This window comes from Perissodus microlepis, chromosome 7 (genome assembly GCF_051167445.1).
Source record: "Perissodus microlepis isolate ML-2025 ecotype Zambia chromosome 7, ASM5116744v1, whole genome shotgun sequence".
Classification (NCBI taxonomy): domain Eukaryota; kingdom Metazoa; phylum Chordata; class Actinopteri; order Cichliformes; family Cichlidae; genus Perissodus; species Perissodus microlepis.
In genome coordinates, this window is record NC_140467.1 from 5,606,294 (window position 1) to 5,620,696 (window position 14,403).

General features: G+C 41.4%; 1 protein-coding gene across 4 annotated transcripts; it reads right to left on the reverse strand.

The window, feature by feature from the left end:
* Window positions 1–9: 9 nt before the first annotated feature.
* On the reverse strand, window positions 10–14,382 carry LOC146382372 (GTPase HRas). Of its 4 annotated transcripts, none has more exons than XM_084932983.1 (6): window positions 14,124–14,382; window positions 7,111–7,264; window positions 6,152–6,330; window positions 4,634–4,793; window positions 3,821–3,945; window positions 10–2,818 (listed from the first exon to the last, which is right to left on the reverse strand). In XM_084932983.1, exons 2-5 carry the CDS (start codon window positions 7,219–7,221, stop codon window positions 3,826–3,828), a joined length of 570 nt encoding a protein of 189 aa, XP_084789109.1. In that variant the 5' UTR covers window positions 7,222–7,264; window positions 14,124–14,382; the 3' UTR covers window positions 10–2,818; window positions 3,821–3,825. The 4 variants fall into 4 exon arrangements, with proteins under 4 accessions (XP_084789109.1, XP_084789108.1, XP_084789111.1 ...); XM_084932982.1 differs by having other exon boundaries at window positions 7,111–7,267; window positions 14,124–14,381; XM_084932985.1 differs by lacking the exon at window positions 14,124–14,382 and adding an exon at window positions 7,393–7,568.
* Window positions 14,383–14,403: the final 21 nt, after the last annotated feature.

A 14,403-nucleotide genomic window follows, 5' to 3' on the forward strand; every position in this document is an offset into this window, starting at 1 on the left:
TGGACCAAAGCAGTTTGATCTTGACATCTTTATTCCTGTCCTGCAATACATTTGCCACATTTTCAAAGAGTAAATACATCTTAAATAGCTAAACAGTTGACATTTTCACAAAATCCATCCACGCGCCCATTCCACAGTCTGCAAGGGGACAAACAAGCCCTTGAGCCCACCGAATCCTTGTGCAAAACCCCCAATGGTCCTGAAAGTCTTTGTCATGCTTGCCAGGTTTTCAGACATGTATACTGGTGGTTCACTGGCTGAGTATTGCGACAACATGATGCTTTTTCTAATGCAATGGTAATCTGAATGCATAGATTTGTGAAATTCTATGGTATTATTATATCACGGATGTACTGTTTAAAGATTAACAAGGATACCACAAGGACTGTAATTACATACTACAAACTCCACGCTCCTTTTCCATTGAAATGTCTGAGTACAGTGGATGAAAAATAAAAGCTGGGTACAACACAGCCAAAAGTAGGGCCCCTACGATTATCCCTCAAATAATGTAAGCAATATAAATTGTAAAATCGAGGCTTCTTTCAAACAGTATCAAGAGAGTCAAACACATTCACAGTTCATATCCTTCCTCCAAGCAGAGAAAAGAACACAAAACCTGACCACCATCATCCAGACAGTAATTAGACTGGTCATATTTCTGTAAGCAATGGTGGGAGTGAAAGAGAGTTCATTTGCATGTACAATATCAATTAGGTCAAAAAATAAAAACACTGTTTCCTTTAAAAGAAGGACAATGGCCAGATAAAGTTTGTCATCTGTTACATCAGAGCTTTGGATTTGAAGGAACAGGCTTGTAGTGTTTAGGACTCGGTACATTTCGACACATGCCCAATTCAGTGAACTACTATAATCTAGATATAATCTGTGCTAAATGCAACAATTTAGTCAAATCACTATCACATGTTCCAATGTGATAGAACTGAAATGTCATGAATATTTGATTATGACAAATTGGCTTATGCTGGGTTCTCTCTAAAGTTCATTACTACAGAAAAGCCCGTCTGTGTAGTGTTTTTAGGGACCTGTCTTTCAAATTCTGTACAGCGCATGTCGAAAGTCAACACACTCGTGTCTTTTTTTTTTTGCACACATAGTTAAAACAAACAAACAATTCAGCAAACTGAACAGATGACCATCTCGCTGCACACATGAGGTACGACCTAGCTAACAGATAAGGCAAAGTAAACACACATCAGTCTTTTTATTCAGGCAGCAAATTAATCCGGTTACGGAGCGCACAAGCCTGTCTGTAATAAGAAACACAAAACAATGCACTCCCATATGCCGCTCCTTACACCTGTTACACACAATAGTCCCACATATACAGTAAATATGGTTCTGACATGACTAGCACCTGACTTGATATTGTTCCTTTGAAAAGCTGAAAGTGGCAGATAAAGCAGAGCAGTGTGAGGATAGTCTGGTGTGTGGAAAAACTGAAGTTTTACTCTGAGGCAGGACTTGTGCATTACACTTTGCAAAAACTAACTTATGACATCCATTAACCCTGGTTTCCTGGACTGATAGATATCCTCCGGGACACCAATTCCTGAGCCTTATCGTCCACAAGGAGTGATTCTTGCAATCTAAAAATAGCTGTTGTACACCATACAGCTACTAAAATGAAATGCAGAGACTTTTTGCATTGCTGTTTTGTTTTTTGTTTTTTTAAATCGACTCGCTGCCAACTTTAAGGTATTTATCCCATTCTACAGGCAACCTATCGTGCTTTCGCAACTGCAAAGATAACAACAACTACATTTTCATGCACGGTACCTCTCCTTCTTAAACAAAAAGTAAAGCAGAAAAATAAGTAGTCATGACAGAGGGTATATTCCCAATACTTTGTAATTTGGAAAGTAAATTATTCTATTGCACCAGAATCTACGTACACTAACCATTACTATTATTATTCCACAAGACGACTCGCAATGAAACATCTGTAAAGAGAGAAGGCAGCGGTAAGCCATCTATCTAGAAATTCTCCATTCAAGAGATCTAGTCCAAAATGATCTTCAACTACCTCAGGCAGGTCAAAAAAAATGTCAAACCAGGTGCCAGCTGAAATAAGCACTTTCAAAACTGCCAATCAAAAATAAATGTTTCATATCAAATACAAAAATCAAAGATTTTTTTTGTTATTTTACAGGTAGGCTAATTGATAAACAACAAAAAATACAGTCTTTCCCATGTCAGCATCCACCCCCTGTATCCAGTTAGAGCGCAGGGATTTCATTGCCATTCAAAAGAAACCAAAGGCAGGTAGGGTGAAGCGGGAATGGGATGGGTTAGCATGAGAGGTGTTGGGTTAACTAAAAGTCAATTCCAGTTCTTTCCACTGAAGTCACTCATTCCTTCCAGCAGCTAGGTGGGGGATGGGGAGTGGAATCAGGCTTTTAAGGAGGGCGGAGGTGAGATACCCGCCCCCCCCCAATTACCAGTGTTGAGACTGAAAACAATAAGTTAGCAGGAAAGTTGTGGAGCTACCCAGCGACGCCACATTGCAGCTGACAAAGAGTCATTAGTGGTGTTGCTCACAGGTCGATGTGGACCAACAAAAAAGATGGGGCTGGACCAGGCTAGTTCCACTAGCCACTTAGGCAACAGTCCAATATTCCCCTTTCCATACAAGTCTATAGTTCAGTCAGCCCTGATGGTTTCTGTCAGGGCTTTTATTTCAATCATCCTTTTGTTGGAAAAGTTTTTGTTTTCATCGTTGGGTTGTTTCATCTTCCAGTCCTTAAGTCCATGCTGCCACTTTGTGCCGTAGCGTTTCTGAACATGTAGCAGTGAGCTGGGCAAAGAAAATGACACAAGATATAATTAAAGTTTTAAAACCCAGATTGTTTCAAAAGTGCTTTTTTTTTTTTTTTTTTTTTTACAATGAGCATCATCTACACAGAGTTACAGGTGGTCAACAAATGAATGGTGAAACCAACAGAACAGAGACATCAAGCTCATTTTCCATGTTTGACCTTACTGGGCCAGACCAGTGAAGCACTCCTTTCTGCCATTGCAAGAAAAAAAGTACTATGACTCAGTTTCTCTGCATGATAAAGAAATAATTCTATAGTAAATGGAAGAAATCTGTCAGCACGACTCTTTGGGACTAAATTATAAGTAATAAATGTATTAAATTACAGAAAAAGTAGCTCATTGCCTTTTTTATTGTAAAATAAAAAATCTACAATGGAATTTTATATTGTAGATGGTGAAAAATCATAGACATTTTCTTATTTAAATGTTCACCTATTTGTTAATTACTTTAGTGTAATATGAAGTTTTTTATCGGAAGGAAAAATGGTAAAACTTCAAAATATATGGCCTTTCCAAAGCTGTCCTGTGGGCCAGATCGGAGTCTTTGGTGGGTGAGTTCTGGCCCCTGGGCTGTATTTTTGATACCCCTGCAATAGAGCTTTGGGCTACCATGTGCTTTGATTGCTCAGGCTCTGGAGCTCTGAGAAAATATTTCCAAAATTTATGTGTGACTATGGTGCTACCTAACATATCAGTCCAAAATCTTCCTTACATGTTCAGTTACAATAGCATATAACATCATTTTCATACTCATCAATCAGTGGCTGCTTGTACTCTATGGTTGGGGGCTTTATCAGCCTGGAAGAGGCCAGCTCCCACCCTAACAGGATAAAGGTGAACAACTTTGTATTAACTTGTAATGATATGTCCCTTTAAAGGTAAACCCTCCCCAAAGCCAGTGAATTCCATCATTCCATGCATTCACAACTTAGCTTTGCAAACTGATTTGGTGACCATTACTGTGTATATAATTTCTCACCCGCATCACGACACCACACAGCGACAGCTCATACAGTCTTGACCACTCTCATCGGGTGGGTTCAACTTCCTCAACTTATGCTGCCTGATCTCTCTAACCAGTGTGTAGAAGGCGTCCTCTACTCCCTGTAAACACACGCAAAGACACAAAAATGTTACAGAAAAATCCAGGCACTTAAAACGCTCCCTTTCAAGTCAAGTATATTAAATCCACGTCTTCTGACTGACAGCAAAGCTTTTAGGTGTGCTCACCAATTGGCAACATTACCATGACAACCTTAATCATTGCGAGCACTGAGAATTATTAAATACATTGTCAAGAAATCATGATGACTAAAAAGACTGCATTTCTTTACTTCTTGCATTTCCTTTTGAGTGACAGATATTCTGCAGGTGTAGCGATGAATGCGAGTATGTATGTACCTACATAATGTGTCACAGTGAGTCACAGACAGTGGGAGCTGTGAGGCAACTGGTCCTTATGAGCCCTTTCAAATACTGTAGCTCTGTTCTCAAGCCAAGGTAACCTGGCTATGAGTCACTGCCTGCAGCATAATAAAATGTTCCCAGCAACACAAATCACATCATAGTGCATGGTCTGCTGTAAGATGCGCATGAATATTTTTGCAAAATGTGAAATTACACAGCCTAAATAAGAACACTGACATAACCTGCAGATAACATAATGATGCAGCAAAATTAGCATATGAGGAATTTTAAAGATTCAAACACCAATAAAAGAGGCAGGACACGAGAAAAGTATTCCTCTGTGGAAAAACTTTATGTTGCTCTTTACTTTATGTAAACTGCTTACCTGCCGTGTTTTGGCAGAGGTCTCAATGTAGGGGATGCCATAGGAGCGAGCGAGCTCATGGGCTTGCCTCGTGTCCACCGTGCGCGCAGGGAGGTCACATTTGTTTCCCACAAGGACCATGGGAACATCATCGGAATCCTTAACACGTTTAATCTGTTCTCTGCGTTGCAAAACAAGAAAATTGAAAATTTAGTTTATTTATTTCATTTCCTTATTATTATTATTATTTTTGTTCCTTGATACATCCAAGCACTTTATTTAGCCACAGTTACATGTCTGTTGGCTGAGATCCTCCCAGCATCATCAACAGCTCCACCCCTGGAGGACCAACCACCCGGGGAACTTTAGGACCCAGAGGAAGAGCTAGTGCCTACCGGTGCTGGGCTGTGCTGCACTGCTGAAGGAGGGAGGGTGGGTGGACAACAGGCAGGCGGCAAACAGCATTACCTCATCACTACAGCAGCAAGTGCCAAATGCCATGCAGCCAGGGGGGACTGAGTGAGAGGAGAGGGTCAGATCACTCCATCAGCCCAGCCTTTCTTCTCAATCAGCCCCAGTATAGCCTGCAGTACAGTCAGCCAAACCCATCTGCAGTCAGTACTGCCAATGGTAATTATGACCACACTTGCTCTGAGTTTTGATGTCAAAGCAAACAAGTTACCCTATTAAACCACAGATACCTGTATACCTGTTATTAAGGCGAGTGCTTAAAGTTTAGCTTTAAAGAGTTGTGGATTGGTCTTTATTTGGTGTTTTTGTACATGGATGAACACTGCTCTGCCATGTAGCGCTAGTCAGCACTGATAGTGGGGGGGAAAAGTTTTTGTGGGTTTTATTTCTTGTCACAAACAATTGTTGCCTGTAAATACAGGCAGCAGATGTTTAGATAACTCAAAACATTTAACTGGGCACTGAGCCAAAGTGCACTGCATACCTGTATGGTTTAAGAGCAGTTATGTTAAAGCAGGGTCCAAAACAGCTGAGTTGCAATGGCAACAGGCCAAACAAATGTACATTTACACACTCTGGAAACCTGTGACTTAAAGTGTAGCCTCATGCAAGACCAGCAAGTGGGTGCCTAATGTGATGAGAAAGACAAAATGTGGCAAAGAGAGAAAACACTGTCACTTCCAGCTGAAACTCTCACCCCCACCCTCCCTTTCTCCTTCCCTGTCCTTGGGAGCGCTACCTCTCCCTGCTTCTCTAATTGAGTCAAGATCGATTTCATTGGCATCGTGCTGTAAGCCTCCAGTTGGGAGCTAAGCTTTCTTTAGCCGTGTTAAACGCTACAGCATGACATCATCAACTACTGCAGAGAGCTGGCACACACGTATATAAAGCCCTTTTCCTGCAGACCCCACGGGAGTCCCTGTAACACACACTGCATATGCACATCCACAGAAGCTAACAGACATGATTTAGCACCGGAGCTCCACCCCAACAGGCCTACGGTCTGGCCAAGAAATACAGAGGTGCACATTTTCCAGTTCTCTTTCTTTGCATTACTCTTAGACACACCTATACTGGTGAATGTCCTCAAAAGACTTGGTATTGTTGATGGCGAAGACACACAGGAAGCCCTCCCCCGTCCTCATGTACTGATCCCTCATGGCGCTGTACTCCTCTTGACCTGCAGTGTCCAGGATGTCCAACAGGCAGGTCTCCCCGTCGATCACAACCTGCTTCCTGTATGAGTCCTGCAGAAAAAGACAAACTTGCACTTTTAGAGAAGTGCTAAAGACATCACACAAAACTGATAGTTCACCTTAATGTAACCGGTGGTCCATTGCAGATTCTTACCCTGGGTCACTCAGGGCAAAGAAGTATACTATAGGGACACTATGTCAGTGACTGAATGTTGCTTGACTGTAATCAACTTAGGTTACTTTGTTAAATTCCCTCCTCACTTTCAGGTCAAATGAAAATCAAGAGATCAGAGGAGCAGGGTATCAGAGCCAATGTTTAGCCTTCCAACATGCAGTCACAAAAACATGGGAGTGCTGTCCCTTTGTTTGTTAGAGCATAGGGGCCAGGAATGCAAATACACAAAAAGGACATTGTCTGGCCAGAGGCAGGCGTGGTGAGAAAGAGAGGGATAGAGAGGGAGAAAAAGGGGAGAAAAGACAGGAGAAGACATTCTCACTGGCCTTCCTCTTCGCTCTGCAATATATTCCAGTGTCTTTTTCCTCAGGAAAATATTGAGTAAAAGGTGGAGAAAATGCTTTTCTCTTTTCTGAAATTATGGATTTCTTTCAAGCCTTGTCATTTGGAGGATTGCCACAGAAGTTAATTAATTAAAGTAACTTGGTTTAGACTGTGGGGTTGGACATTTATATAAAACATCTAATTACGCAAAGACTGCACATGAACCATTTTAAAGAATGTCGCAGAAGCACACAACAGTTCAAGGGGAAATACTTCATCTAAAGATAACTGCTGCAGGAATAATGTACAGAACACGTAGAAGCACGTCATACCTCTATTGTGGGGTCATATTCATCCACAAAGTGGTTCTGGATCAGCTGTATGGTAAGTGCACTCTTGCCCACGCCTCCAGCTCCCACCACCACCAGCTTATACTCCGTCATGTTCGCAGCTGCAGCTCAACCACACACTCACACACAACCACCGCTGCTGGAGAGAGGAAAAGGTGCAGGTTAGTATAATGACCAAAATAAACATGACACACAGTTTTGACAAGCACGTGTCAAGATTGACGTGTCCTCAATTGGTGGTACAGACAAAACATATGACAATACCATTAATGCCCACTGGTGAGAAACACGAGTGGTTGTGTATGCTGAAGTGTGTGCATGCAGTGGGGGCTGTAGTTGAGACCCTCAAAGGGGAATGTGAAAAATGTGCTGAAGGTACTCAATGTTCCAGTCCTCTCCCGCTCAGTGTTAGCAGCAAAAAGTGTGCATGAGAGGGAGTAAGAGAGAAAAAGGAGGGGCATCACACTGGCAGATAGATCCATATCACTCAGGGTTTAGATTACTGAGGTCTACCCTAGAACATACAGGGACAGTGATCCAAAAATAAATAAATACATATTAATAAAGATCAAATTGAGTCAATACTAGAACATTTTTAATAAAATAATTCTAAAAATATATTTAAAACTCTTCCACTGTTTCATTTTAACGATGAGGTAAATCACTATCTACGAGACTGTTGTTATGAAGGATTTCTTGTTGATTCACTCTACAGCGATCCATCCAGGAGGGTTACGATTTTATGACCCCCAGGTGTGCCTGCAGTTGCCCCCTACGCTCCACCAAACCCACTTAATACGTCCAGTCGATGTAACGTGGTCAAGTTAGCCATAAATCAAGCCATGTTATTAAAGAAATACGCAAGTCTCGCGAGGAAACATGCGCGATATCAATTTTCTGTTACCTGAAACGGGCACAATCAAACCTACATAAATTTAGGAGAAATGATTAAAACTGGGAGAAAAACCAAGTTATTCAAATATTAATGAGATATTTTTCCAGTGTAATAGATTTTTGTATGCTTAAAAATTTGGGAAAATTTGCGTATATTACAATTTTGCACATTTCACCACCAAACTAGGTGAAGCCGTAAATATTCATGTACAGACACAAACCAGTGCAAAGACACGTACCTACAGGTCATCTTCCCCCACCACAGCGTTGCTGGCCAGTAAAATTCCAGTGTTAAAGAGAAAGTAGTCATATGGTTTTTCTGTTATGTTCTGTGGCAAAGTGAGACTCATTGTATGGACAGCTGACCACAAACTCACCAAATATGCAACCTAAAAATGACCAAATAGCTTCTGAGTAGAAGACATGATGAGTTAGATTTATTACTGACTGATATGAATTTGTTGTGCTGGTTTTATAACATTAAATCGGCTACAAATCTATGACTAACAACAAGTGTGCTGGAGGCCCATTGTAACTACAGGACTCTACTATGGTTACAGTTTGACATTGTACTAATAATGAGTGGACTAATAATGATGTCATATCTGGTTAAAGACCTAAGAGGAAAGTAACTGAGAACAGTTATAAATGATAGAAAGCCATGTGTTTTAATAGAAGCATAGTTTCACTTTCTGTTTGACAATTTAGACCAACAACCTCTAGACACCACCTCTACGTCAAATATCTGTCTTTCAAACAGCAAAGCCTCAGTTGTCATAATTGTACTATACAATGAATTTAAAGTGTATATACAGTGTATATATAATATGGGCTGGTTAAAAAAAAAGGGAGGGTGACCTTAAAGGGAGAGCAGCTAAAACAGCTTGTTTCAGACAGTGGGTGGCAAACTGAGCCCCCAGCATGAGATAAATAAGACTCATTTTGAACCGTGACTAATGCAAAGTGATTCTGATAAATATTCAAGGTGAAAACTCGTATATTATAAGTCCTCCTAAACAAAACAGTTCACTATTAACACTAACTTAAAAATGACATCAGAGTAGCATTATGCTGTCACACTTTTTATCTGAATCTGCACCACTCTAGCACCCAGTGTAACCCTAAATCTCTCTTCCTCAAAAGTTTAAACTATGTCTCATTTAGCATAAAAGACGGGCACATGTGGGTTAAACATCTCCACATGCTCATTAATAGTGTCTCACTTTGCTGAATGGTCCTGAAGAGGAAAATCATTAACCTGCACCACCTGCTGCAGTGTATAATCAATCTGTCAGGATTTCATGAGCAGCACAGTTCACATATGCTCTTTTACCTTCCGCAGGGAGCCGTGTGTCATCCCTCATATAAAATGCACTCTTTGTTATAGCTGCAACACAAACTACTTGCGCGCTTAAGAGTGTAAACATCAGGGCTTAAGTTGACCTGAGCAGTAAACACTCACGCCCTCTCTCTTGTGCTTTGACTCCCAAAGGAATGAAAGTACAAGCAATAGCTGGGGTGAATCTTGAACTCTAACAGTATAAAGAGAGAAGTAACAGGTGGCCTGTCATAAACACAGCCCGTGGTCAGTTCAATAACCGGACAAGACACAGAATTTCAAAAGAAAATGAAACATATAAGGTAAATTTAGCTGTGGAGAGGAAAAAAAATAACAGACGTTCTATATTTGTCTCTGGGTGCGGTGTTGTATTAATAGAATCTGCATGCATCTCAGAAAGAAAAAAAAAAGTCCTGTTTGGGTTATTTGTGTCTGAGGCTGTATGTGCCTGTGCTGTTAGGACAAACTAAGATTAACCAAGACTGCAATAATGTTAATGATTGAGAGACAACCAGACTTGCTAAGTTGAGGACACAGTCATTTAACTGCTCTCATTCAATCACTGTGATACACAAGCACACAAACGCACACACTCCTGCATCCCGTAAGCCACTGCTTCACCTTAATGGAACAGGTAGCTCTGAGCACCATCACCATTACCAACAACGACCTCCTTGTCAAAACACCCTCGCTGCTATAATTCTGAAACACAACAGGAAGGGAATTATACTGACCCCTCAAACTTGTGGTTAAACATTTAGCTTCCTTTTCCCTCAGTGTAAATAAATCAGCCTGGTACACAGTGCAGCCTGCCCTGGCTGGACTACAGACTCTGGTGGAGTAGCAGAGCCAGTCTAGCTCCTTAGAGCCCCCTCTAACTAAATAAACAGCAGCTGTGTGGCGAACAGAGACTTGTGTGGGGCAGGCAGACGCTGGAACACCTTTGGCTGCTGAAACTCCAGACAGGGCAAGGATCAACAATAATAGACTCATCTGCAGTTATTTCACATTTAGTGTGGACGCAAGATAAAATGTTCAACTATAGACAAGTCATTTAGATCAAAGATTTGATATGACTTATTCCAGTTCACTAAAAGACAGGATGACCAATATGCCATTATACAGGATGAAACACTTGATGACTAAAACTGAATACTCAACCATACTGTTGGTCAGCTGTTCCACGTATTCGCTCTGTTTTGTCATATCTAAACATTATTGTTAATCAGAGATTGATCAGATGCCACAAGCCTCAATGGTGAGCACTTGTGCATCTTATCTTCACTCGCTGCCTCACAATTAACAATAAAAGCACTGTTTTTCACAGAATTGGATTCTATTTATGGCAGTAGCGGCCTGGTCAGTTAGCCAGTAGGGAAACTCAAGGCTGAAAGAGCTAGATGGGGTCACAGCACTAAAACTGTTGAAATAAGAGAAGCTAAATCATTCTGGGTTGAGATTTTTTCGAAAAGATGAAATGTTGCCAAAGCCTATGAGAGATTCACACAGAAATATGCATGAAATGCCTCCTTTTTACCCGATATTCATCAATATGGCAGTGATAACTCGTGCGCTGAACTGATTAGTATGAAGAATGTAGGCCAAACAAAAACAAAAAAAGATTGATAGCTACATTATCGAATACAGCATCATACACAGTTCTTCAACATTTAACACATGTGGTTACAGCATTTTTTCTACATAACCAGATCTCTAGTGTACACCTGCCAAGCCAGTGATATTTACAGCCTAAAAAAATGCAAATTCAACACATCCATGCATCGCTACTGGGAGTTCAGAGGAGGGAAAGCAGACAGCCGTCTTCTCTCAAACTAGGCCATGTCAGCTGCTGATTAATAATCCACATATACATATGGAGATGAATAGCAAAATCAGTCACTGACACAGACAGTGCTGCGTTTCTACAGCCACTTGTTGTCAGGAGGGGCTCATACTGAGCGGGTCTTTGTGTAGATAGAGAGGAAAGACGAGGACACAGCCTCTGGAGGTCAAAATCATTAGTACTTGCATCAATTTCATCCACAATCAGGGACTAAGCAAAAGGGTGTTTTGTCTGAGCTTTTCTCTCCTCTACACACAGATGGGTATGTTGGGTATAGCTGTATCAAACACAATATATCCCCATCTTCTCCTCTGCAATCCCGAGTGGAGTTGCTCTCAGCATATGGTTAAACTCTGCTGCCCTTATTTGCACACATGTAAAAACTTGCATTCATGATGTGGCAATTGTCTGTGTCCTTTTCACACACGGTGTACATGTGACCAAAGTAATTATCCTACAGCAGAGTGACTTTTGTTAGTCATTCAACAAAAAACAGTAATGAATCTGCCACAGCTGTCATACAGGCCGCACCTATCTCATTCCAAAGTTCCCAAAACCTTTGTAGAGCAGCTCTCTAATATGATCAAGGGCCACTATTTAGCATGTTTGAGTTTAGGGTTATTTATAGTGCACCACCGCCGGTCTGAAATTAACAGTCCATTTTGAAACCCTAGAGCCTCGCCTGGACCAAAAGGATAATCTTACATGACAGCTTACGGAGGGTGCAAGCAAAGAGCAGCAATTCAGATGGTAGCAGGAGAGTTCATTGGCAAGGGAGAAGACTGCTCTCTATATATACCAAGGGCATAACAAACACAGAAGAGAAGAGTCTAGCAAGAAAGTGAAAAATATTAAACATAATGAAAATCCTCCAAGCCAAACTTCATTGCATCTTTTTCATCTTCTCAACACACGTGACACAAGGAGCTAGGTACATGGATGACCGTCTTCCTCAACATGCACTCTGGTCTCCATTTAAGTGCTTAATTGGTTAAAGGATCCATACTGGCAGAGCCACAAGCCCACTGCAGAGATAATAGATTTTTAATGGAGCTATGATGGTAAGGAGACCCTCTCAAGGGAGGTGTCATGGTCAAATACGGAGACTCCGAGACCCATCCTAAAGTCTCGATAACCACCCCACCCTCCCTCTGCTTTCCAGTGACATCATTCTTCTAAACAGCATCCAAAACACTAAGTGTTTTCCACCAGCTTAGGAATGAAGCGCTATTCTGCTCTCAGGCCAGTGAAACACAATTACGTGAAGACATTGGTTCAGATTTTATAAAGTTGGTAGGAGGGTCAAACTGACTACAACATAGTTAAAAAACAGGATTTACTCTTTTCTCTAGAATTTAACACAAAGCTGAATTTGGTTCTTTTAATAAACCATTCCAAATTTCTAAATGTTTCACTATCTAAAGAGGCCTTTTAGCTGTTCTGAAAGCCACTAGCCTCTAGTGACCTTTTCCCTACTGGGTCATCCTTTTAGTTTGTAGGACAGGGTGACACAGTGGAGGCAGCAGCAGAGATAAAAAGAGCGGCTGACCTCCACACAAAAGCCTGCCGGTTGGAGGAGCTGCAAGGGTTATCATTAGACACCTAACACCCCCAAAACTCTAAATGTGGGCTCTGGGTAAATCTCAATGAGTTGTTTTAGTTCATGAAACAATGTGAAAGCAAAGAAAGCATCTTCTGGGTCACATAAAAACACCTAATGTCCATTCAACACCCCCCCCCCCCCCCCCCCCCCCACACACACACACACACACACACACATCAATACTAAAACCCAGCAGGGAACGGTGTTATTCGTAAAATCTTGGTTTTTAGAGTCACACTTACTGCTTGGATGCATAAAAAGCTTCAAAGAAAACGAAGACACATTGACCTCACACCTCAATCACTGGACCACCTCCAACTGTTTTCCATCTGACTTGCCAAAACGCTACAGACACCAACACCAATATTTACTCACACAGAATCGCTGCAAAGCCTCCTTCTTGTAGTCATATAGACTGATGCACATTCACTTGGATGATTATGACTTTCACAGAAGATGCTGTGGTCAGCGAATGTGACGATGTGGCGGATTAAAAAAAGAAACCGTATACCAGAAAGCCCCAAGAAAAACACATGAGTGAAACACTTTCTGTTGTATTGCCTAAGAGGGCACTCATTCAAATGTTTGATACTACTTTGAATGCTGAGTGCATTTAATTGTTTACTGTCCAGGAGCTTCTATGGCCATTCGCTGAGTGATTAGTGCTGTCTTTGTAAATCTCTTTCACCTTACTAGCCATTTTTTTTTATCAGATGCGAGACTTGAAATGATCATCTTTGTGAATGCCTTGTAATGGAATCTCACTTCCGCAGTGATAGCTTTTATTCACTGTGACGGGGCGTCACCCTAGTTGTCTCTGACGCCACTATCGAGACCAGCAACCTCACAGCCTGCTCCAGTCTTTTCCTTATACAATACAAAAGACAGAGGTACATTGGCATCTATTGCAATGGCACTTGCAAATGTCTTCGGTTTCTCTTTCAAAGTGAGGTAAAGCGGGGGGGAAATCCTGGATGGTCATGTTATCCCTTTATAACCAAGTTTTAACACCCAAACTCAAGGAAGACCGCTTACCAGAAAATATATAATTGGCTTAAAACAGTCAGGGGCTTGGAGGAAAAATCATCCTATGTAGGCAGGGTAGAAAGAAGGCTGAGTTCTAAGCAGGATAATGTTCAAGCTCGCCGGGCGTGAATTAAAAAATGTTATGATAGCTAGCTAACCTGTTTTTCTGTAAGGACCGCAATCTCCAGCGGTGCCCAAAACACTGAAAGCACTTAAGAGAGGACATATTTCTCGGTGAGGGGAAAAAAAACGACATTTTTCGTAAGCAAGGATGTGTACAGTATACTTACAACAGGCAGAGGTCTATTGGCGACAGGAGCGGCGTTTCTACCGGAGAGGAAGAAGAAAATCTTTCAATTGTTTTGCTTCTCCGCTGAAATCGGAAAAAAGCCACAAAATATTCCGAGTCTCTTTCCCCGTTTCTTCAGGTATTTGCGTCCTATTCACTGTAAGAAACTGTGTAATTTTAAGTAGCTAAACTGCACCAAGGCATTCATTGGTCCTGGGTCCTATAATGTGCCCGCGTTGAACAATGTGCTTCCCAGAGAGAGCGGAGGGGATGAGGAGAGT